General features: G+C 44.7%; 1 protein-coding gene across 5 annotated transcripts in view; it reads right to left on the minus strand.

Moving 5' to 3' along the window:
• Positions 1–25,406, minus strand: part of LOC143487753 (NACHT, LRR and PYD domains-containing protein 3-like) — a 291,094-nt gene that overhangs the window by 18,429 nt on the left and 247,259 nt on the right. For 4 of the 5 annotated variants that reach the window (XM_076986899.1, XM_076986896.1, XM_076986897.1 and 1 more), the window contains one exon: positions 24,891–25,373. The exons of the other annotated variant lie outside the window; for it this stretch is intronic. In XM_076986899.1, coding sequence (XP_076843014.1) covers positions 25,367–25,373 — 7 coding nt within the window. In that variant the 3' untranslated portion in view covers positions 24,891–25,366. Of the gene's footprint in view, positions 1–24,890; positions 25,374–25,406 lie in introns of those variants that run through there. 5 annotated transcript variants of the gene reach the window in all.

Raw genomic sequence — 25,406 nt, forward strand, 5'->3', positions numbered from 1 at the left:
TCTTTGAGCCAGATTTTCTGCTGAACTCCACCCCCTGACGTGGCAAATCTCTCTGAAGCGTGAAGCTGTCACGCGTGGCTTCCGTAGTTCATGCCACTCTCGGGATGAACTCTGTGACCTTGTTGCCTTCTCAATCTGGTTAGCGATCTCAGGTGTTACTGCCAATGAAATCAGGTGTAACATCTCCTGCTCACTGGGTACAAATGTGCACTGAGATTGCTCAAGATGGTAGTCCTTCAATGGCAAAAGTGGTGAAGGTGGAGCATCCTTATGTCGTGTGATGTGCGGGGATTTCTTTGCTGGCTGCTGATAAGAAAGCACACTACCTGCTTGAACTTTACCAAAGGCTGAGTCAACCAATGGTATACCGGGAGACATGTCCATTGTTGTAATCATCGGTGCAACATCCTTCTTGAAACCAGCATATACCTCTGCCACTCGAAGCACTGAAACATCAGGCAGATCCCCAGTCACAGCTTTGAAGACTGTGCTCCTGCGTAAAACACAAAACAAAACAAATTCTACCAAGCACAGTCTGTGTATATGTTTTTACATTTGTTGTATTTTACTGAAATTCAAAGTCAGAATTAAAATGATATATATTTTATATCTTACCTCACTCCCTCAGCCACTTTCCTCTCTTCATGTCTTGCTGAAACAATTGCCATACTTTCCACAGGGCCTGGTTTTATTCCCTGGCAATATAAAAATAAACAAAAACATGTAAAAAAGGTAAAATTACTTAAAACTTCACTATTCAAAAAGTTTTCAAACAGGCATACCATTGTTCGAGGTTTGTGCCAAGCCTGCTCCTTCTCTGTGCAGCTACGGACAGGAGGAACTGCATGTATTCCCAGCTGGGAATAATGTGCTGTCTGGTACAGTAAAGCAACATGGTTGCATAAAACTGTTCCAGCAACACAAGAGCACTGACAGTGTGTCAAAATCACAGGCTTGGAGTCCTTTAACACAATCTGCAAGAGAATGGTAAATATACAAAAAAAAAAAGACATACTGCATAGTAAGTGAACAAGTGATATGAGCTGTAATGAATAATATTTCACACATCAATAAGACAACAGATTATCACAAACTGTTTAAAGCAGTTTCTTGAAGATTAAGGATTTGATTTGATTTCACAGTCACAATACAGAAATTCTCTTGTTCTACTTGTCGTATCCATGGTTACAGTTGTGTAAGTGGTTATGGGATGTAGGAGGAGGAGCCTGGAAAAGTGTGGAATAAAGGGAGTTAATGAGCAGACGTGTGTCACGAAGCGTGCTTACCTTGAAAGATTTAATTCTGAAACGTACCTACCGAATGCCGAGCAAAAGTGGGTACACAACATTGGCGACGAGGAGTGAAAAATTAATTTACAAAGCAATAAGTAAATTTAAATAGTTTGGCTAGTTCAGTATGGAGAAATCCGGGTTTCAGCACTTCGCATGCTATACCGAGCCGGCAACGCTAGGCACAAGGTGGAGGCGTTGGCTGACGTCGTTTGAGCTATACGCAGACGGCAAAGGGCTAATCTTGGAGGAAGATACCCCAGCGGCTACGCGGCAAAGGCGACGTGCACTTCTTCTGCATCTGGCTGGACCGGACGTACAAGACATCTTCTCGACTTTACAAGATACCGGTGGCCCAGCAGACTACAAGGAAGCTGTCGATGCTTTGAACGAGTACTTCATACCTCAAGTGAATACTGCGCTAGCTAGGCACGAGTTCCAAAAATTGCACCAGAAGCCAGGTGAGACCGTGCAACAATTTGCTACTCGCCTACGACAAGTTGTGAGAGACTGTGGATATGGTGACGATTCAGATAACCAGATTAGGGATGCAATTTTGAGTAGAGGAACGTCCGATTACGTGAGGAGAAAGTTGCTAGAAGTGGGTCGTGAACTGACGCTAGCACGTGCACTGGAAACAGCAGCACGCTGTGAGAGCATCGAGGAGCAAATGTCCGCCATGTCAGTTGCAACGAAAGAGGCCGCGGAGACGGTCAACCACATTTCCTCGAATGGAAAGAGGGGAAAGCAAGTAAGTGGAAATGCAAAGGCAAAACAAGGCAAATACTGTAAAAATGACGGAAAATGTTACCGATGCGGCAATAGCGACCATATGGGACGAGATCCGAAATGCCCCGCACGTGGGCAGACCTGCAATAAATGCCACGGGAAAGACCATTATGCAAAAGTGTGCCGCACCAAGAATTTGAGAAGTAGACAGGCTGTAAATAGCGTCGAAGATTCAAGAAATGACTTTGCATTTGTAGTCAACGATGGTGACATGCCCGAAAGGCTTACATTCCGTGTTGGGGGAGTGAATGTGAAAATGCTGGTCGACTCAGGGGCTACAAGCAATGTGATGGGGGAAAATGCATGGGAAAAGTTGAAAGCAGGACATATAAAATGTCACTCCTATGTCCCTAAGACAGAAAGGAGGCTTTATTCCTATTCCTCCAGTGAACCACTCGCAGTCAAAGGTGCGTTTACGTGTGACATCTCCATTGGGAACAAAACCGAACAGGCTGAATTCATCGTGGTCAAGGGAAACGGTGAACCACTGCTGGGGAGGGAAACGGCAACACGCCTGAGGGTGTTGAGAATAGGCGCCAACATCTCCGCTGTGACTGACCTAAAGCATACACTCCAACAGCAGTATCCCGAGGTGTTCAGGGGAGTAGGGAAATTAAAAACACGACAGGTCAAGCTGCACATCGACCCAGAGGTGAGACCTGTAGCCCAGCCATTTAGGCGCATTCCATTCAACCTTAGGGGGGCAGTGGAGTCCAGAATTAAAGAATTGGTGGACTTGGACATTATCGAACCTGTCAATGGTCCCACCCCATGGGTGAACCCGGTGGTGATAGTCCCAAAGCCAGGGAATGATGTTCGTCTATGTCTTGACATGAGGCGGGCGAATGAGGCAATAGTGAGGGAACGCTTTCCAATACCTACTGTGGACGAGCTACTTCAGGGCATGAATGGCTCAACCATATTCAGTAAGCTGGATCTGAAATGGGGTTACCACCAACTGGAATTGACCCCAGAGTCACGCGAGATCACCACATTTGCAATACACAATGGCATATACAGGTACAAAAGACTGCTCTTTGGTGTATCATCTGCCAGCGAGCAATACCAACATGAAATCGCCAGTGCACTAACTGGGATTGAAGGTGTGGAGAACATCTCCGACGATGTCATCATACATGCTGCTGACCGGGAGACACACAATCAACGACTGCATGCTGTCATGGCTAGGCTCAGAGAGACCGGGCTGACTTTGAACCCAGAAAAATGCCAGTTCAACATGGACAGACTGATCTTCATGGGAATCCTGCTGTCAGAGAAAGGAATCGGGCCAACAGAGGAGAGAGTGCGCGCTGTGACTGAAGCGAGAGAACCAGAGAACGCCACAGAGGTGCGTAGTTTCTTGGGGCTAGTAGGTTACAGTAGCAGGTTTATCCCTCAGTTTGCAACTCTGTCTGAACCACTGAGACGCCTAACAAGAAAAGACACACCATTTAAATTCGGCCCAGAGCAGAGACAAGCATTCAGTAACCTGAAAGCAGAGCTAGCTAGAACCACAACACTAGCTTACTTTGACAAATATGCTCCTACACAAGTGATAGTGGACGCAAGCCCTGTGGGATTAGGCGCAGTACTGATTCAAGACCAGAAGGGAAGTAAAGTTCCAATATGCTATGTGAGTCGCAGCTTAACACTGTGCGAACGCAAATACTCCCAGACGGAGAGAGAGGCACTAGGTCTAGTGTGGGCCTGTGAGAGATTACATCCATACCTCTATGGGAGAAAATTTGATCTGGTCACCGACCACAAACCACTGGAGGTGATATATGGTCCACGTTCCAAACCATGCGCACGGATAGAACGCTGGGTCCTGAGGCTACAACCGTACAACTTCAAAGTGGTCCACATAGCAGGGAAGAACAACATCGCCGATCCACTGTCACGACTCCTCACTGAAACAGTGAGGGAAATACAACACGAGCATGGAGCTGACGAGTACGTGAGGTTTGTTGCAGTGAACGCGACGCCGAAAGCACTCACGACCAGAGAAGTGGAAGAAGCATCTGCCACAGACACAGAGTTATCTGAGTTGCGCGAAGCCATCGACACAGGACATTTTGAAAAATGCAAACAGTATGCAATTGTGGCACAAGAGTTATGCGCCATAGGTTACCTAGTTCTGAGAGGCACACGCATCGTGTTGCCACAGGTGCTGCGAGCACGGGCACTTGCGCTAGCCCACGAAGGACATCTAGGCATAGTGGGAACCAAGCAGCACCTCAGAACAAAAGTGTGGTGGCCTGGGATGGATAGAGCAGCCGAGAGGCACTGCAAAACCTGTCACGGCTGTCAAATAGTGGCCAAGCCTGACCCACCCGAGCCTCTGAGACCAACGCCGCTACCTGATGGACCATGGCGAGACGTCGCAGTCGACATCCTGGGACCTCTCCCATCCAATCACTCCATCCTAGTCGTAGTGGACTACTTCAGTAGATACTACGAATATGACATCCTGACTTCAACCACAACAGACAAGGTAATAGACAGCATGGAGACAATTTTCAGCAGACACGGACTGCCAATCACATGCAGGTCAGACAACGGGCCGCAATTCAAGTCAGAGCAATTCAGACAGTTCTGTGAGGAGAACGGGATCACACACGTGAAAACAACACCCAAGTACGCTCAGGCCAACGGAGAGGTTGAGCGTCAGAATTCTTCATTAATGAAAAGGATCAGAATAGCTCAGTCAGATGGACTGGACTGGAAAAAAGAACTAAGAAAGTATGTGACTGTATACCGTGGGATTACCCACACCACAACAGGCAAAAGCCCAGCAGAACTACTCTTCAATCGGAAGATTCGAGGAAAGTTGCCTGAACTCATTGAGACTCGCGCGGATCAAGACGTATGTGATCGTGACACAGAGCAAAAGGCAAAGAGCAAGATGTATGCAGACACACGCAGAGGAGCACGGCACTCAGAGGTGAGTGTTGGAGACACTGTTCTCATCAGACAGGACAAAACAGACAAACTGACAACAACATTCAATGCGACACCACACAAAATCATCAGCAAGACAGGAAACAAGGTCATAGTACAATCACCAACTGGAGCACAATACGCAAGGAACACCAACTTTGTGAAGAAATACGAAGGAAGTGGACTGAGGCAAGACACACACACTGAACAGGAAGAAACAAACGGGACTGAGAGCATTGATCACAGTGAAGTAGCCATGGAAGGCAAGCAGTCGCCCGCTCCACCGACTTCACACACGAAAACTGATACACGCACACAGACACAACCAGACACACCTGTGAGACCACAAAGAGCCAGGAGACCGCCAAGTAGACTCTCTGACTATGTTTGAGTGACTTGATGGACATATACAATATATATATATATATATATATATATATATATATATATATATATATATATATATATAAGGAAAATTATTAATAATAATAAATAATTTGTTTTACAATGTTAAGGAAAAGTTGTGAGAACTCAGGTATGGTTACTGTAGAGATGAAGCAGTGGGTGAATGGAACACAAAGTGATTCTAAGTTGTAAATATAGCCGCAAGCGGCGATTGGCGGGTTCACACACCAATAGGCATTTTGGCCTCAATAGGCAAAAGGAAGCCCAAAAGGTCCTTTAGACCTAAAAGTGAAAAAAAAGCTGTTTGGGTTTGGCCAGTGTGTGCTCTACAGATGTAGAGTGTGATGACATCTGTGTGTGTCAGAAAGGGAGACACAAAAATAGCACATCTGGCTATGGCTGCATCTATGTGAACAGTATAGGAAGGCCTGCACTTGTCTATACATGATTGGGCCTGTATATTACTGACAGAGAGAGATTGAGGGAGCCAGAGACTATGCTTAGTTAATTCACTCCTTGTACACGTAGCACGCCTAACATGACTGCCTGTGTATTCAAAGTATGAATGTAGTCTGCAAAGCCTGGCATGACTGACATGACTGGCATTACTGACATAACTGATATGACTGGCATGACTGGAATGACATCACTGGCATGACGAACAAAATTAACATGACTGATATGACTGACATAACTGGCATGACTGTAATGATTTGAAGATTTGACTGACATGACTGGACTGACATGACTGATATGACTGACATGACTTACATGACTGGCAGAACATGACTGGCATCACTGACATGACTGATATAACTGACATGACTGGACTGGCATGTCTGATATGACTGACATCACTGGTATGACTGACATATACTATACATATACTATAGATATGCATACAAACTATACATACATTTAGGTAGAAGTGTGTGTGTGTGTGTGTGTGTGTGTGTGTGTGGTAGTATATGTATTCAAACTATGACAACATATACTAATACATACATACATAAGTATACATAGAAACTATACATACATATAGGTATAAAGGTGTGTGTGTCTGTGTTTGTGTGAGAGAGAGACAAAAAAGAAGCCAAATATCAGTTTGTATAAGCATGTGTTAGTCACTGAGATATGGGTGGGTATGGCTAGGGAAGTGTCAATTGTGAATGCTATAGGAAGGCCTGCTTGTGCCTGTATGTGTGTGTGCCTGGTTAATAGACACAGAGAGATCTAGGTAGCCAGAGCAATGTTTACTTAGGGCACAGAGATGGGAGGGGGAATGTGGGTGAGAGTGTGAGAGAGACTGAGAGTGTGAGTTTCAGCTTGCGTGCGTGTGAGAAGGAGAAGGTGACAGAGGGACTTTACATGCATTCTTATGCATTGTATATAATACTGCACTGTAGAGCCATACGATAACCGATTTAGATGAAACTTGACAAATTTGTTCAGGATGGGATTCTGAATGGGCTTGTGCATTTTGGTCAGAATTGGGTAAAATATGAAAGAGCTTTAAGAATATGAATATTATATGTATCGATGCTGTCCATTAAAAAAATATTTAGCAGGTATAAGTGTCCTCAAATCCAAAATCTTTGGATTGTTTTTTGATTTCACACTCTGTAGAGTATTATAAGACTTTGCTTGACATGATAGTATGAAAATCCTAGGAGGAGTATGAAAAGTGATGATTTCAAACTATTATTAACTGTAAATAAACTGTGCATTTTTTAATAGGACATGTAATGGGAAAGTTGTTCGCACTACTGCAAGGAATCAAAAGAGTCCAATTGCATGTTCCCAAGTGGAATTATGTAGGGGATACACTTGCTTTTTGTGCAATAGCGCCCCCCAGTGGCCAATCGACACCTGGCTGGATTATGTCATAGGGGGCGTGCACTTGTCCACACCCAAGAGGTTTCGTGCAGATCGACCAATGGTAAGCCTGTCAAACGCGTGCCGATCACTGATTGGCCGATTACGTCAGCCATTTTGGAAGTATGGAGTGTCTGCTTTAGGACCTGGTTCCCAGAGGCCCATAGATGATGTCTGCCAAGTTTCATGTGGATCGGCCAATCTGAGTGCATGGGGCAAATTTTTGCATGTTATAGCGCCCCCTAGCAGGTGAGGTATGGCAACCTCTGCAAGCTGCCCTAGACCCTCACAGGGAAGCTGTCTGTGAAGTGCCATCTCATTACATGCAAGTTTTCTTAAGTTAGAGCTCCATATGCGCAAAATTTACTATTGAATTTACGCCCCCTCATTTGATTGGCTTATACTGACTAGGTAGTGAAGAAATTAGCATTTTTGTTGGATACATTTTAAAGTTCAGACTCTTCTGAACGTTTTGATACCACATATGTGCATGTATGTGAAAAATCCAGGGACTAGTTCGCGCTCAAAGATGTGTGTGATTTTGCACATTATGCAAATTAACTCGAAATCTAAGTGGGCGGAGCTTAATGGTTGTATATTAATTGTCCTATTGAATTTAGTCAAGGAATGTATAGGAACTGGAATTTTGGTTCTAGGACTTACGGTGTAGGAGATATGGACAAAAAGTCAATATGGTCTGCTATAGCGCCACCATCAGGCCAATTTGGGTCCCTGTATGGGAATCTGGTCCTTGGAGTTAACTGAACCTTTTTGCCAAGTTTGGGGTTTCTAGGCATTACGGTCTAGGCTGCACAATACGTTTTAGGTCAAAAAATGGGACAAAGAATAATAAGAAAGAAAAATCCTAACAATTACAATAGGGTTCCCACACTATGTGTGTGTGAACCCTAATTATACTGCTATTGTCAACGAGTTCAATTCCAAGTAAAGGGGGGGTGTCGTATCCATGGTTACAGTTGTGTAAGTGGTTATGGGATGTAGGAGGAGGAGCCTGGAAAAGTGTGGAATAAAGGGAGTTAATGAGCAGACGTGTGTCACGAAGCGTGCTTACCTTGAAAGATTTAATTCTGAAACGTACCTACCGAATGCCGAGCAAAAGTGGGTACACAACACTACTCTCTCATCGACACCCTTTGTGTTATGTTTACTATACGTTTACAGGTAACTTTGTATAAATTCCTCCATCCTGAAAGTAGCATCAACCTGATAATACAAAAAAGCTAAAGACATGGTCTTCGAGTTGGCATATTATATTGGCACTTATAAGAACAGGATTATTTATTCCAATGGTCTTCAAGAAACTGTTTTAATCACATTAATAAAACATAATCAAATAATTTAGCTAAACTTTCTCTTTTATTCTGTCGCTAACTATAAGCCTACTCTCAAACTGTGTGGCTTCTCCGTCTTTCTCATCGAACGATAGCATATCGCCCTTACGCTGACCTCTCCTGTCACCTGTTCTTTATTAGATACTGAGAAATGAAGGAAAACGCATGTGAATAACAACAGTTACTGAAATAATCAAGGTCATACCGTTACCGCTGCTACAAAAACACTGCATAACCTAAATACTAATGTTAAGGTAAGGTTAGCTGACCCGCTAATACAACTTAGCCTTCACATACTTAGATAGCATCTTTTACCAGCAGTTTCAAAAGCTTGTTTGAGTTTTATTCCTGCATATAAAATGTAAGTATAGTAAAAGTATTAGTAAAGCCAACTAGGAACTTTGAGGTTCGAATAGCTAGTTGCCTAACTTACCTTCATAGTTGTCGATGTAGCTTGAGACATAAAGCTTGAAGCCTTTCTCTCTCTTGCTGGTCGAAGAAACCGATGTAATTCTAACGATCCGGTGAACGTCGTTAATGGTAAAATTTGGAAGGTCTCGTAAACACCTCGTGTAAAAAGACATCTTAATTAAAGAGATGTAGACCGGACGGCAGCTGCTGACGGCTCGTAACAACCGCTACCAGAAGAAAGTGGGCTGGCTCAGTTAAACACGGAAATAGTGCGTGCATGTAGTCTATTACACAAACAAAATTGGCAAACACGAGAAGCTACACTCCAGACCTCTTCTGAGGCTTTCTTTGGAGGTTTGGACCGTTTTCCACTCTTAGGGTCACCCTGAGAGCCCTTCAGAGAATCCTTCTTGCGTTTCTTCCCAGAGCTCTGAGGCCAGCATTTCAACACAATTTCCAGGCATGTATCAAAAAGCATCTGATGGAAGATTTTATTGGCAACGCTGCCGGAAAAAAATCATACAAAATGGTTGATGCTGCCTGACAATTTCTACTACTAAATAATTATAAACACAAAGGCAGTATTCATTTTGAGATGTCTTGCGACAATATTACAACTGTGCAATGAACCCAGAGTCGGGTTGGGAGTGAATGTAGGATAAACTGATCTCAGGTCAGCACTAAGGTGCTGGTGAAGTTGGTGACAAGCCAGCAAAGGGAAACCTTACGCATGTAAACATTTAAACACTGCACATTTTACTGATGCTTGTAACAGCAAGACACTGACAAAAGGTACGAGTGTACCTGCTGTTTTTGAAGGGCGTTTCTTCTCGCACCAACATGCTAGCGTCCAGCGACCAAGCAGCAATCGTGCAGCAGGTTTACCTGTTCCCGTCGCATTTGGGCAATATCCTCCTTCTCCTGCTCTTCACGTTTTCGGACCTGCCGCGCCTCCATCTGTATCCGCAGTTTCCTTCTCCTTCAAGGCTCACTCAAACTGCATATGCTCCATGGCACGCTTCTCCATCGCCAGTTGGAAGCCCTTGGGAACTGCAGAATGGGTAGAATTGGGTTGAGAAAGCGCCGAAAGTGATTTAACAAAAATAAATGAAAATGGGATCAAAGGCGGCAGCCAAGTGACACCAGACGTGAGAGGGAAGAGAGCAAAACAGAGGTGGACAGTTGAGAGCTTTCAGTGCATCAACACTAATGTGAAGCACACAGGCCCAGTGAAGCACAGGGGATGAAGCACCATCAGTGGAGGTCAAGACCAGGTCAGCCGCACGCACTTGTGCGCAACACGTGTAGAATGATGGAATGGTTTTCCTTCCTGGGCTCAAAGGGCTCTTTGTGCATGATTGGCCGTGCTTTGAAGCAGCTTCCGTCAACTTGCTGCTTCAGCTCTTCCTTTATCTAAAGGAAACAGGAAGTAAAACACCACATTAAAGCCCAAATGCCAAGACCGGTCCACACAATCTCATACGAGCGGACGAGACTTGAACTTGGGCGCCTGGGAACACAGTGGGAACTCTACATCAGTATGCGTACATCAAATAGCAGCACAAACCCTCAGAACTAGAGGAAACGCTGTTATTTGTAGCCAGATATATCTTTTCAACCTGAAGTTAATGGCTTTAGATATTTCTGTGAAAATATGATTCAAGCAAAATATACAATAGGTATAGCTAACGGGATACACACAAAACAGCTACAATACTAGCCAACTTGCTTACCAAACCACTGATCAGCATCATCTTCCTGATCCAAGGCAAAACTCATAACACAAGACAGAGCACCATACACATAAGGACCAGAAGATTCTCCTTGCTGCTGCACGTCCATCTTCAAAGTCTGAAGCATCTGAAACTTTAGCTAACAATATTAGCTCCGTTAGTTACATAGTACCGCTAGTCTGTGGTTAGAAATCAGCCTGGCACTAGTTAGCACGCTATCTTAATGTCAATAACTTCATAGTCGGTTAATTTTATGTTGAAATTATTTCCAAAAGTGTCAGGGCTGTACCCGGAGCCGCTCCTCCTGTCGCCACAGGAGGGCACTCACGAGCCAGTGCTCGCTCCCGAGCCAACACTCGTTTGCGGACCAGCGCTCGCGCACAGACCGGCGTTGGTTCACGAACACGTTCGCGCACACACAATCAGCAGTGACGACCTTTTCCCGCATTCCTTTTGGCGGAGGTTTCGAGATACCCGTCGCTGCAGAAGCAAAAGTCCAGGGGGTGGAGCTGGATCTTAGATCCAACTCCTCCCACCATCGTGTTTTCATTGGTCTGAAGTAATTGCACTACGCAGAGTTGTATCAGATCAGCCATTCCAAATAACCGTTGCCGTCCTAAATTGCTATTCTTATTTACTCACATGGCGTTCATTTGTGAACAATCACAAATGTGAAAATAGGTTAATAACAAACCAATTTTCATCTCGCTAATGCTAGTAACTAGTTTCCTTTGGTGATTAAACTAAATCTGACTATTTCAGTTTGCACGAACCACTGTTAAGTTTATCTAATCTAGGTGTCTAAGTAAGTGACGGTAAAAACTGATGTTAGAAGACGAGCGGTTAGCTAAACAGAATACAGATGTATTAAATACTTATGTATGTTTTGTTCTTCATATTGGACATAAACTGTTAAATTAATTCGTGTTTGCTGTAGTTACTTAAGATTTGAAATGGTTGTGCTGTTCGGTACCGCATGGACACTTCGAGGGGGATTGTTATTCAGTAGTGTGTGCATGTAACGGCCATGATCCTCATTAACCAGTTCACTGAAAAACTAATATAATGCTATTTATATTTTTCCATCCATCTATAGATGCATATCACGGTTTTGAAAAAAGGACAGACGCTTTCAGTTGTGCAGTGCACTACATGTTGTAGTAAATACCACTGTCCATTCTGCACACCTGAAGTGTATCATCCTAACGAAAAAAGTAATTTTTATTAAAGGTAAAAAAAAATGAAATAGTAGACTACATATTTAAGAAATGTACTGTACTTTATTATGTTGGCTTTATGTATGTTACGTTTTCTTGTAAACTTAAAAAAACGTGCATTGTGTTATTTAAATAACATTCAAAGAACATTTTGATCTTTAAATGGTAAAAGGGTGAATTTATTGGATTTCTATTTCCTGGTCAAAAAATGTAAGTGACCCGTAGGAGGAGTTGGATTAGATGCAGCTCCGCCCCCTGGACCGACCAAAAGAAACTATGGATGGTCGGAGGAGTTGGATCTAGATCCAGCTCTACCCCCTGGACTTTTGATTCTGCAGCGACGGGTACTTGGAGGTTTCAGTTCACTACTTATTTTGTGATCGGCATTTAGGTCTTCCCTAGTCTACATTACACGCGTTGTGTGCGGGTTCGCAAACCAATGCGTAACAAAAAGGGTATGAAAAGTTCTAAATAGGCTAACTAAAGTTAGTCAGGAAATTATATCCTAGGACAGTTTAAAACGTGACAAAATACTACATCACACTATGTATAAAAATACATTTTGAAAGCTTTACTTACCTTTCAAAGTGGTCACTTTCCAGCTGGATAAAGTGTTAAAAATCAGTGCCATTGGTCTTGCTTTTATAAGGCATCCAATCGCAACGACAATAAAAACGTACTCGGTGCCCTATTGGCCAATAAATTAAATAAATTGGCCGAAAAAAAATCTAGTTTATTTTCAGTAATCTGTAAAATCTAGTTTCTTTTTAAACCCGTTCAGATCAACAAATGTATAGAGCGAAACTATAGATTTAAGACATTTTATTATTAAAAAGAATTTTTTTTAAAAGATAAAAAAAAAAGATATTTTTTACTCCTTGCATCCATATAGGTGGAAATGCTTTGAGCAACATACCCCCCACACCTGACAGTTGGTAAGCAAATAAAGATAAAGATATAAAATATAAGTAAATATAAGATTTAAAATATAAAAATATGAAAAATTTATAAAAATGTGAGCAGCAAAAAAATGAGCGACCAAGTTAAATGAGGATAAAGTGCAATGTGCGTTTAATGTGCAACACGCAACACTGTGAAGTTCAAGGACGGATCAGAATATGAATAGTTAAGGCTAGACCTGGTTCAGAGTCCGAATAGCCGTAGGAAAGGAGCTCAGTCTCATCCTCTCTGAGCTTGCCTTTAGGGAGCGAAAACACTTAGCTGAGGGCAGCAGGGAGAAAAGTTTTTTGTTCGGATGACTGAGGTCCTTCACGATCTTTTTGGCTTTGGACAAGCATCTTTTGTGATAGACTCCAAGTCGGGAAGCGCGACCTGGATGATGCGCTCAGCGGAGCGCACTACCCTGTATAGAGACTTCCGGTCCTGCTTGGTGCTGTTGCCGAACCAGGAAGTGATGTTCCCCGTGAGGATGCTCTCGATGGTGCACGAGTAGAAGTTTCGCAGTACCTTGGAGGGCAGTCTGAAGTCCCGAAGTCGACGAAGGTGGAAAAAACGCTTCCGGGCCTTCTTTGCCTGGATGTTAATGTGACAGGACCAGGACAGGTCCTGCGTGATATTAACTTCAAGGTATTTGAAGCTGTCTACTCTGTCCACAGTGGCGTTGTTGATCCTCACGGGCTGGTAGCTCCTCGTCTGTCTCCTGCTGTAGTCCACTATCAGCTCCTTGGTTTTGCTGACGTTCTATGTAAATTTTAAAACTTTTTGGAGTTGGAATAACCCTACAAGCAGGGAGATGGACCATTGACTCAACGCTCCAAGACAGCCAAAATATTTGCACCCCCAAAAGGTTCTTACCTCTGCTTTGTTTGACTGAGTTTGCTCATTTTTGACAAATGAACGCTTTGATACCCTGTAAGATAAGAGTAAAGACTAAATGAGTACAATTCAATATTGCATTAAGCACTTTACATTTTTTTTAATGGATGCAAATCTGCACTTTTTAAGTTACTGCAAAATATAATCTTGCACATTTGGAGGCACACTTGTACCTGCGCGGCTGTGCTGGAACATACTTCGGACCCTGACCAGGGCCTGCAGCTGGCAATATATAATGAAAACCTCGTAACTTCCATCCATCCATTATCATTACCACTTAATCCCGCTAGTCGGGGTAACGGGGTGGGGGAATCAACCTACACAGTAAAATTGACAGTCGTTTTTTGACTCTTCATAGATATGTATTGGTCCCGCCCCACACAGAGTAAATTCAACTCTACTCCGAGAGTCAATTATTCAGAGTTAAATCTGCTCTATATAGAGTTAAATAACCAGCTAGATTAACTCTACGGGGAGTGGAGAAATATTTACTCTAGAAGCCAACAACTCTTCCCAGAGTGATCTTTACTATTAATTGAGTCATCTTATTTTATCTCTATTTGGAGTTCTTTCCCAGCTAGTCACAATTTTGCTTGTTCTTCATTACTCTTTATCAAGTCATATAAATCACAGACAAATTCTTGATTAAGATTAAAAGATTTTTATTTAAAAAAAAAAACATCTCAATTCATGCATTACCATCACAGGAAATGACAATATGGTACGATGTAGAACTTCTTGTCCTCACTGTACGCCATTTGTAAAGAAGAAATTGGTCTGGGTGATGACGTCTAAATGTCCCTGGACGCTGTCTCCGGTCTGTGAGATGGGTAGACAGACAGAGAGATGTTCCCCTTTTCCTCTTTCAGATTTTGTATGTGAGTTTTTGAAGAAGAGTATGCAAAGAAAGATAAGGAGACAAAATGCACACCAAATTTATGAATTTAACATTACATACCCTCTGAGTCACTGCTTCCTGACTGAGGTGACTCTGCTGCTTGAATGAGCTCTTGTAGTTCAGGGCTGATGTGTGACAGGCTTTTACTCTGTTCGATCTTGTCTTTGAACATCGTTGGCCACCTCTCAAGCAGTTTCGCTGAATTTTGTTCTCTGTAGTTTAGTAGTAGTCTGACTCAATGGTATGTTGAATTCTGTCCTATCTGTACTATTACCTAGGATGAATTCTGTGATTGGATGCAAAGCACTTTTGTAAGTCGCTCTGGATAAGAGCATCTGCTAAATGCCGTAAATGTTAATAGATGCTGCTTTTATGTACATTTTAATGTTGTAATGAAATGTGAAATTTTGTAATACTCTTTAATAAATGTTTTATTAATGTTCATCTTGTTGGATTGTGTTCTTTATTGCTATAAAAATACTATATTGCCTTTGTCTTAAAATATTAAGTTGACTGGACTCATTTTTATAAGTTGTGATAGCTTTTGTTTTCCCAACTAACACTGCTTTGTCCTGTAATTAATTCTATGGACAAAATATTTTAAGTTAAGTGAACTCGTAATATAACTTTATATTTTGAGTTGGGCAGACTTTTGAGTGAAAAGTTCAATTTACTCAAAAAATCACTTGTAATAAGTTGACAATTTTTTTTAGTTTGCTGAACTTTTTTTTTTTTTACTGTGCATTTTTTCTTCAACAAACATGACTAAATATTAATTTCAGTGACTGTATAAATTTGCTGAGTAAGTAGGTTAAAGTCTTTCTTATCAAAACATACCGATTGCAGTAGATTCAAACGGATCCTGTTTGCTCTTGGCCTTTAGTAATCCACTCACATGTGCTTCCTTTGTTTCAGGTATCCTGAGAGTTCCTTTGTTCCATCCTCAAGGAGCAGTCTTTTGACTTTAATGTAGTAGCTTTTTGTCCAATGTACCTTTTTGACCACTACTGGTGACTGAGCTGGATTTATCTTGACGCGTACAGGTGAATGATGAGGAGAAGTTGTTTGGTTTTTTTGTTTGCTCATTTAATGCAGATAAGGATAGTTTGCAACAAAGACATCACTTTGAGAGTGTAACTACAATGCAATCCAATAAGCACAATCCACACACTCCTGCTCACTCCACACGGTCCACATGAGCCATACATTCCACACGGTCAAAAGACTGTTTGCCCTCTCAGCCCTTTAAGGCCTTCCCCCTGGGCTCTGCCTTCATTATCACAGTCTTCCTCTAGCTGGAGACAAACCCACCTGTGGCCAAGGTCATCTTAATTCCTCACTCACTCTCTCAGTCAGTCCCACTAAAAAACAGGAAATGGTGAGAAAAATGAAAGTCATTTTGGCTCCTACAGGGTAAAATAAAGTAAATTAATGAGAAAATTAAACAGTAAATTAATCAGACAATTTCACTGCCTTACTGAAATAATCATTCAACGTGTTTCCACTTAGCCTAGATTATATAAACATGCATTAAATGTTGTACTGGAGTCAGAGCTGGAGTGGTTAATCGTGAGATTCGGGAGGATTCCCAATGGGCAGATCTCTAGTTTGGGCCGATTGGGAGGGAAAAATAATTTTGGGCCGGATTTGGGCATGAAACTCCCGGGCTGAAAAAGGAGCCCACTCTGGCCCTAGCTGGAGTTCTTGGGAGATGGCAGCGTTGGCATTACTGGAAGAAATTGCTAATGGCCGAATTTGCAGAGAGCGCATTTTCTGTGACCATTATGATGGCTGGCTTATAAGCCGTTTCAGATTTCCAGGAACTGTCCTCTTGTGTTGAGTTGGGTCCAGTTTTGGAGAGAGAAATGCGAGGATTCGCGAGCACTTTATCTCTGTGAACACTTGCTAATGTAGTCTTGTAGGTATTTCAGTCTTGCTAGGTAGTGCTCTATGTCTAGTCTTATAATTTGTTGTTCTCTTTCTAGGTATCAGCACTGGCAACTGTTTATGGCAGTGCTTGAGCTCAAGTAGTTTGGACTTAAACCTGTTTATACTAGATAGAGATGCATATTCTGACTAAACACTTAGCACTTTTGTAAGTCGCTCTGGATAAGAGCGTCTGCTAAATGCCGTAAATGTAAATGTAAATGAGTCACTCGGCTTCCTGGCGACTGGCTCGTTTCAAAGAGAACTGGCAGACCGGTCGGGGATATCCCAGTTATCTTTGAGCCGGGCCATGCCAGCTGTTTTGGATGGGATCATCTGCATGTCAGCTAGGTATATAAAGTTCCCATATGAAGCGGTTGACCAGGCAAACATTAAAGCGCAATTTGCAGCGATATCCGTTTTCCCTAATATAATCGGAGCGATCGACTGCACACACATTTCTATAAAGGCACCATCTGAGGAGGAATTTGCTTATGTGAAGAGAAAGCACTTTAATTCCATAAACGTGCAAATAATCTGTGATGTAAAAATGTGCCATACTAATGTAGTGGCACGTTGGCCTGGATCAACCCAATGATTCGTACATCCAAACTGCATGGTTGGGATAAAATTACAAGCTAGCAGAGAGCGTGATGGGTGGCTTCTTGGTAAGCAACAAATTTTAAGCATTTAAATAAAAGCATTTGACCTTTCCAGCTTAGAATAATTCATTTTAAACATGGGTAATTGTTAAATTACTTAGGAAACAGCGGACAGGACCGGGGGATGCTCCTGTATCGGCCAGAGAAGGTGTGTCGTATTGTGAGGGCATGTGGGGTCCTGCACAATGTTGCGCACAGGTATGCCATGCCATTGTTGGAGGTGGTGGAGCACCCAGCGAACCCGCAAATTAATGCGCAGCGCAAATTTTAACCAATTCTTTTATTGAGTCGCTGATGCTAGTGAGCGCATCACTGATATTTTTAGGTGCATTATATTATTCTGCCAGTGTGCACTGTTCTGACCCCACAACATTTAAAGCTTCACACATGCTGTCCCACTCAGTCCTTTTGCGCTTTACCGTAATGCCACAACGTGCCAAACAAAAATTTTTTCTGCACCTCTACCTCATTCAGGAGCGTCTCCATTTTCACAGTCGGTGAAGCTCCTTTTCTTTCCCCATTTAGACATGGTTTGTGATAGATCAGAGAGCAAACTTCTCCAGTGCAGGGCAAATTTAAATGAATTTGCATATTTATAGGGGGGTGTGTCACCATGTGTGCTCAATTCCACGTTGATTGGGATGTACAAAAGAAATGTGCGTGGATTCCGGCTGTGACGTGCGGGCAGGGCGAAGGACGAGACACGGGAATCCTTGCTTTCGTGGCAAAACGTCACTTTTAATCTCAGATAGCGGTTGCGCAATAGCGCACGGGCAACACAGTTTAAACACACAACGTGCAGACTTAGACAACGACGAGCACAAGACACTGCGCGAGCGCACATTAAATAGACAAACCACATTAGCCCCACGTGATTACGAGACAAGTCACAGGTGATACTTATTATTCACACGACATGCCATAACCACGGATATCCATAGACGCAGACGATGCACGTAGACTACGTCAACACACGCCCAAAAGGGAGGGGCCAGGGTCCTCAACGTGACAGATGCCCCCTCCAAGGGCACTACCCGTCCCGGGGTGCCAACAGGACCGAGTGCCCCGAACCCACGACGATGGGCGGATCCGACGCGCTCAGTCCTGCGTCTGGGAGGTGACTGCCCTTGGCGAAGCGTCCGTCACGAATCGCCTAGCACACCCTCCCTGGGAAGACCGGGGAAAAGACGTTAGACAGGTTGAACGGGACGTTCACAAACATACACACAGGAACGTTAACACATAGAGGAACAAACGGGAAAAATGGGTTTGGTATACACACGGGAAGACTCACAAACACTGGGACACACAAACACGTAACAGGCGCCAGACTACGCGCCAAGAGGAGAGCTAGGAGTGGAGGAAGACCGGGGACTGCCGGGGCTGCGGCAGACGTGTCAGGTGCAGCGCGCCCGGCGGAACTGCCAGCTGCCGTGCGCCCAGCGGACCTGCCAGGCGCAGCGTGCCCGGCGTAGGCGCCCGGAGCAGCGCGGTCGGCGTAGGTGCCCGGAGCAGCGCGGTCGGCGTAGGCGCCCGGAGCAGCGCGGTCGGCGTAGGCGCCTGGAGCAGCGCGGTCGGCGTACTCCCCATACGGGCCGCCTGGGGAGACCCCTTCAGTCTCCATGCTCTCCTCGTTCTCACTCCGGGTTCTCTCCATGAACTGCTCCGGGCTGCCACCCCGGGAGCACTCCATCTTCACCTCTCCGGAGCGTTCGGAGGACGGACTCGCCTCCGGTCTCCAACTCCCCTTCACGGTCCCCGCAGAACACTCTGAGGGGGGCGGACTACCGTCCTCCCCTGAGTACAGTTTGCTGTCCGTGCACTCAGAAACGCCTGAGTGCACGGACAGAGGACGATCTTCCTCTTCCTCCTCACCATAGTCAGAGGGGTATGCGGAGCGCTCCGACGGCGGGTAGTCCTCGTCGTCCTCCTCCTCCCCCTCCTCAACGATGGAAGCTGGACCTACAGGCGGAGGGAGGTAGTCCTCTTCCTCGGACTCCTCCTCCTCTCCCCCGTAGTCCACAGTGGACACGTCGTCCAGCGATGGGGGGTAGGCCTCCTCCCCTTCCCCACCGTAGTCAACGGTGGAGGCTTCGCCTATCGACGGAGGATATGCCTCCTCCTCCTCGTCCTGCTCCTCCTCCTCCTCGGAGTCCTCCTCCCCAAACTCGTTCTCCGGGGTGGACTCAACAGCTCCGTAAACAGCGGAGTCCACCCCTGGCGGTGAGCGAGAGCGAGATGGAGGGGAGTGTAGCTCCCTCCAAATTCTCCTCGCGCCCTGTCAGAAAATCTCAGCCAGCTCGGGGTTACTCTCCTCTACCCTCCGGGCTGAGGCCAGCTGGAGGGCGCACACCGGGTCCCTCTCCAATTGTTCTGGCGTTGGCGAGGTTACGCGGCGCGGGGGAGAGGAGGAAGAGCGGTGGTGTTGCTTGCTTGGCTTTTTTCCCTTCTTGGGCTTTGGCTTGTAGCCTGGCATAGTCCTGGTGTCTCCAACGGCTCGTCGTTATGTGACGTGCGGGCAGGGCGAAGGACGAGACACGGGAATCCTTGCTTTCGTGGCAAAACGTCACTTTTAATCACAGATAGCGGTTGCGCAATAGCGCACGGGCAACACAGTTTAAACACACAACGTGCAGACTTAGACAACGATGAGCACAGGACACTGCGCGAGCGCACATTAAATAGACAAACCACATTAGCCCCACGTGATTACGAGACAAGTCACAGGTGATACTGATTATTCACACGACATGCCATAACCACGGATATCCATAGATAGATAGATAGATAGATAGATAGATAGATCTTTATTGATCCCTTTGGGAGGTTTCCCTCAGGGAAATTAAGATTCCAGCAGCATAACAGTAATAGAACAGTGATAAAAATAGAAGATTAAAAAGAGATAGTGATAACAGAGATTAAGCTATTGCTAATAATAATAAATACAAACACAGAATAAAAAATAAACAATATTAAAAAAACAATAGGATATAAAAACAATAGAATATAAAGAGCCAAAGATGAATTGCACATGCTTATTGCACTATTTAAAATGTTATTGCACTGGATTGTATGAGCCTTAAGGTTATTGTGCATAGTCCGGTTAGTGTTGATTGATCAGTCCGTTTTCCTGTGGCCCCTCCTCCCCTGCAAAGAGGAGTTGTACAATCCGATGGCATACAGGACAAAGGAGTTTTTGTACCTGTTGGTCCTGCACTTTGGAAGGAGCAGTCGGTCACTGAACAGACTCCTCTGGTTACTGATGACAGTGTTCAGAGGATGACTGGCATCGTCCATGATGCCCAGCAGTTTGTCCAGGGTCCTCTTCTCTGCCACAGTCACCAGAGTGTCCAGCTTCATGCCGACCACCGAGCCAGCCCGTCTGATGAGTTTGTTCAGCCTGTGTGTGTCCTTCTTGGATATGCTGCTCCCCCAGCACACCACAGTGTAGAACAGGACACTGGCAACCACAGACTGATAAAACATCCACAGTAGTTTCCTGCAGATGCCAAACGATCGCAGCCTCCTCAGGAAGTACAGCCTGCTCTGTCCCTTCCTGTACAGGTGGTCGAAGTTACAGGACCAGTCCAGCTTGTTGTCCAGTCACAGCCCGAGGTACTTGTATGAGTCCACAGTCTCCACCTCAACACCCTCTATTAGAACTGGTTGTGACTTTGGTCTGGACTTCCCAAAGTCAATGACCAGCTCCTTGGTTTTTGAGGAGTTGAGCTGCAGATGGTTGCTGTGGCACCAGGTAGTGAAGTCCCTCACCAGGCTCCTGTACTCCTCCTCTTGGTCATCCCTGATACACCCCACTATAGCTGTGTCATCAGCAAACCTCTGAATATGACACAACTCCGAGTTGTAGCAGAAGTCCGCTGTGTACAGGGTGAAAAGAAGAGGGGCCAGCACCGTGCCCTGTGGAGCTCCAATACTACTGGTCACAGTGTCAGACGTGATGTCCTTCAGCCTGACGTACTGTGGCCTGTCAGTTAAGTAGCTGTAGATCCATGTGACCAGGCAGGGGTCCACTCGCATCCTGTTCAGTTTGTCCTGAAGCATAAGGGGCTGAATGGTGTTGAAGGCACTCGAGAAGTCCAAGAAGAGGATCCTCACAGTGCCTTTTCCCTTATCCAGGTGTGAGTGGGCTCTGTGTAAAAGGTAGAGGATGGCATCTTCTACACCAACACCTGCCCGGTATGCAAACTGCAGATAGTCCTGGGCATGTTGCACCTGTGGTCTGAGGAGACTGAGGAAGAGCCTCTCAAAGGTCTTCATGAGGTGTGATGTGAGTGCCACTGGTCGAAAGTCGTTCAGCTCACTGGTCCGGTTCTTTTTGGGCACAGGAACAATACACGAAGTCTTCCAGAGAGTAGGCACTCTCCCCAGTTGTAGGCTGAGGTTGAAGACCTGTTGGAGTGGTTCACCCAGTTCCGCAGCGCAGGTCCTTAGTAAACGTGGACACACCTTGTCCGGGCCTGCTGCTTTACTGGAGTGGAGTTTCCTCAGTTGTCCCCTCACCTGGTCTGCAGTGATGTGTGGGGGGCTCTGTGATGAGATGGTAGTGGAGGAGGAGGAGGCTGCTGTAGTAAATGGTGAAAGGTGTGTTGAGGGAAGAGGGAGATATGGCTGGAGTGAGGGAGAGGGTGGGGGAGACATGGACTGGTTGAACCGGTTGAAGAAGTTATTCATCTCGTTAGCCTTCTCAACAGTCCCTCCTATGGCTCTGGTCTTTGTGTTGTGACCAGTGATGGTCTTAACACCTTTCCAGACCTCCCTCATGTTATTCTCTTCAAGCTTAAGCTCCACCTTTCTCCTGTAGCTGTCCTTAGCTTCCCTCACACAGCGTTTCACCTCCTGCTGTGCTGCTTTCATTGCCCCCCTGTCCCTGCTCCGGAATGCGGCCTTCTTCCTGTTGAGGACAGCTTTGACTTCCCGCGTTACCCATGGCTTGTTATTAGGGTAACACCGTACAGTCTTCATGGGGGAAACCACGTCTACACAGAAGTTGAGATAGTCCGTCAGACAGTGTGTCATCCCCTCTATGTCCTCACAGTGTGGGCTAAGCAGCACATCCCAGTCCGTGGTGTCGAAGCAGTCTCTGAGGGCATCTTCCATTCCTGGAGACCACCTCCTGATGGTGTTGGTTGTAAAAGGCTGCCTTTGAACCAGGGGTGTGTACTCTGGCTGTAGGTAGACTAGATTGTGGTCAGACTTGCCTAGTGGGGGGAGGGGAGTGGCTGTGTATGCATCCCTGATACTAGCATACAGTAAATCAATGGTCCTGTTTTTCCTTGTTGGGCAATCGACGACCTGGTAAAAGGAAGCTAGGGTAGAATCCAAAGTGGCATGATTAAAGTCTCCAGAGATGATCACAAACGCCTCAGGATGCTGTGTCTGCAGCCTCGCTGTGACCGAATGGATCTTCTCACATGCCTTGGCTGCATCTGCGGTCGGAGGAATGTAAACAATCACGGTAATCACGTGACTGAACTCCCTCGGTAGGTAGTATGGCCGCATGCTAACCGCTAGCAACTCCAAGTCCGAGCAACAAAAGACCGTCTTTACAGTGATGTGTCCAGGGTTACACCAGCGGTTGTTGACATAGATGATGAGCCCCCCACCTTTGCTTTTTCCGCATGCTTTAGTGTCCCTGTCGGCTCTTACAGCAGTGAAACCCCGCAGGTCCACGTTAGCATCAGGTACGAGCTGGGTTAGCCAAGTCTCCGTAAATATAAACAAGCTGCACTCATGGTAGATCCGCTGGTTGTTCAGTGCGGACAGCTCGTCGATCTTGTTCGGCAGCGAGTTCACGTTCCCCATGATTATAGATGGGATGGATGGTTTGCATCGTCTCCGCTTGTTCGCAAGCTCAGCCTTTAGCCTAGCCCCGGCTTTAGCTCCCCTGGGTCTCCTCCTCAATTCCACCGGTATGGGGTGTCGTACTCCGGCTCGTCCCATTGTTCTCAGCGCCAGTAGATCTTCTCTCAAATAAGTGAGTAAACTGGCTCCTGGTTGCGTCTTAACGTTACAAATATCCATGGGATATATTCATAAAACACACTATATCTTCGCAAGAAGAACAAAATGGGTAGAAAAGTGCAGAAAAATAAAAAAAAGAAGCTAAAAGTAGGAGCTACTGGAGAGGCAGCCGTCTTACACAGCGCCCAGCCATAGACGCAGACGATGCACGTAGACTACGTCAACACATGCCCAAAAGGGAGGGGCCGGGTCCTCAACGTGACACCGGCATACGCACGGTTTGATACATCCGGATTTTTTTTAATGCGTACGTCATTTTCTGGATTTGTACGTACGCCAATTTTTTGTAAGAAATCCATGCCTTGTACATGAGGCCCCAGATCTGTAAGGTCCACATTCATTTTACCGAAACAGCAAGAACACTAATAATTCACTGCAAATGACAATTTACATAACATTTAAAATGTATCAAATGTAATAATTCAGATGTATATCTATACCTGTAAAGCTAATATTGTTTTAAATAATTTAGCTTAACAAAACTATAATAGCATAACTGACATCTGTAATCATTTTAAATACATAGTTCACAGGACTTTATACAGTACTTTATTTAGGACACATTTATTTCACACTTGTTCTGTAATGCGGCATACACCGCGTAGGCTACAAACCCAAAACAAAACGATAAACTGAAGCCACCGCCAAAACCATTGCAGGAAAAGAGACAAAAGAAAAACCGTCTTCGTGAAGGACGCACAAAGGAAAACCACAAACGGAAGAAAAAAATAGACGCGGAGAAAACTCAGCACTACAAACAAAGGAAACGCGGAATCAATCAATGCGAGGTAATGTACAAAAAGAAAAAACAAAAAACGCCGGGGGAAGAACCGGCTCACCAACCTAAATGGCGAGAACACAAAAAACTTCCCTAAATGACAGGGAAGAAAAAATAGAGAAAAATACAGTGGGGGAAAAACTTGAGATAGACCCAAAAGGGCGCAGGAGTGAACACACTCGAAAAAGCAGCAATAGATGAGAGAGAAAGCAAAAAACCAGAGTTTACCAGAGAGATTACTGGCTGACTGCTCGAGAGAAAACAAACAACTCAGCAAAGAGACACTGCAGCAAGAAGGGAGCAAGGCAGCTGCAGGTCATCTTTGCTGACTGCGTCTACGTGACGTAGATCGAGAGCACCCTCTAGTGGTCACAGACGGGGCAGTGCTGAGGCCTGCCCTGACATGTTCAAGTCTCCAAACACCTGGTTGTATAAAACATACCAGTGTGTGCAGTTATCTACACACACACACATTCATAATAATCTAATGACGTACGAGTCTAAAAACATACCTACGTGTACAGTTATCTACACACCCTTTCATTCATAATAATCTAATGATGTACGAGTCTAAAAACATACCTACCATATCTTCATCTGATGATTTGTGGAAAAAAAGAAACATTGAAATGATGAATGAACTGATGTCAACACCTGTTTTAAAGGTTAAATTATGGTCTACACAGGGCTTTACATGTTTAATTCATATATATTTATTACCTACAGAATACATTTAATTGTAGATTTGAGTAAAATACGCAACATTATCTTCACACACACACACACACACACACACACACACACACACACACAGTTCCTGGTTCACATTCATATTGTGATAATTCCACTTATTCCACCTCCACAGCGCCATTACATCAGTGTTGATGGTTATGAACTTGGAAAACATAAAACAAAAGTATAAAAACATTAATTTAATTTTTCTGAACCATTTTACTGAACATTACAGTCATATGGCAACAGTTTCAAGACGTGTGTCCATGTAAGATAGGCATGTGTGTGTGTGTGTGTGTCCATGTAAGGTAGGCGTGTGTGTGTGTGTGTGTGTCCATGTAAGGTAGGCGTGTGTGTGTGTGTGCGCGTGTGTGTGTGTGTCCATGTAAGGTAGGTGTGTGTGTGCGCGTGTGGTCATCCTCTTCTCTGTATATGAGACTCAGATCAGGTCAAATCAACTTAAGCGTCTCTACTGAAGTGATCAGATACTGTAAGACAGAGAATAGGACAGAATCAGACAT

This window comes from Brachyhypopomus gauderio, unplaced genomic scaffold, assembly GCF_052324685.1.
Source record: "Brachyhypopomus gauderio isolate BG-103 unplaced genomic scaffold, BGAUD_0.2 sc50, whole genome shotgun sequence".
NCBI lineage: Eukaryota > Metazoa > Chordata > Actinopteri > Gymnotiformes > Hypopomidae > Brachyhypopomus > Brachyhypopomus gauderio.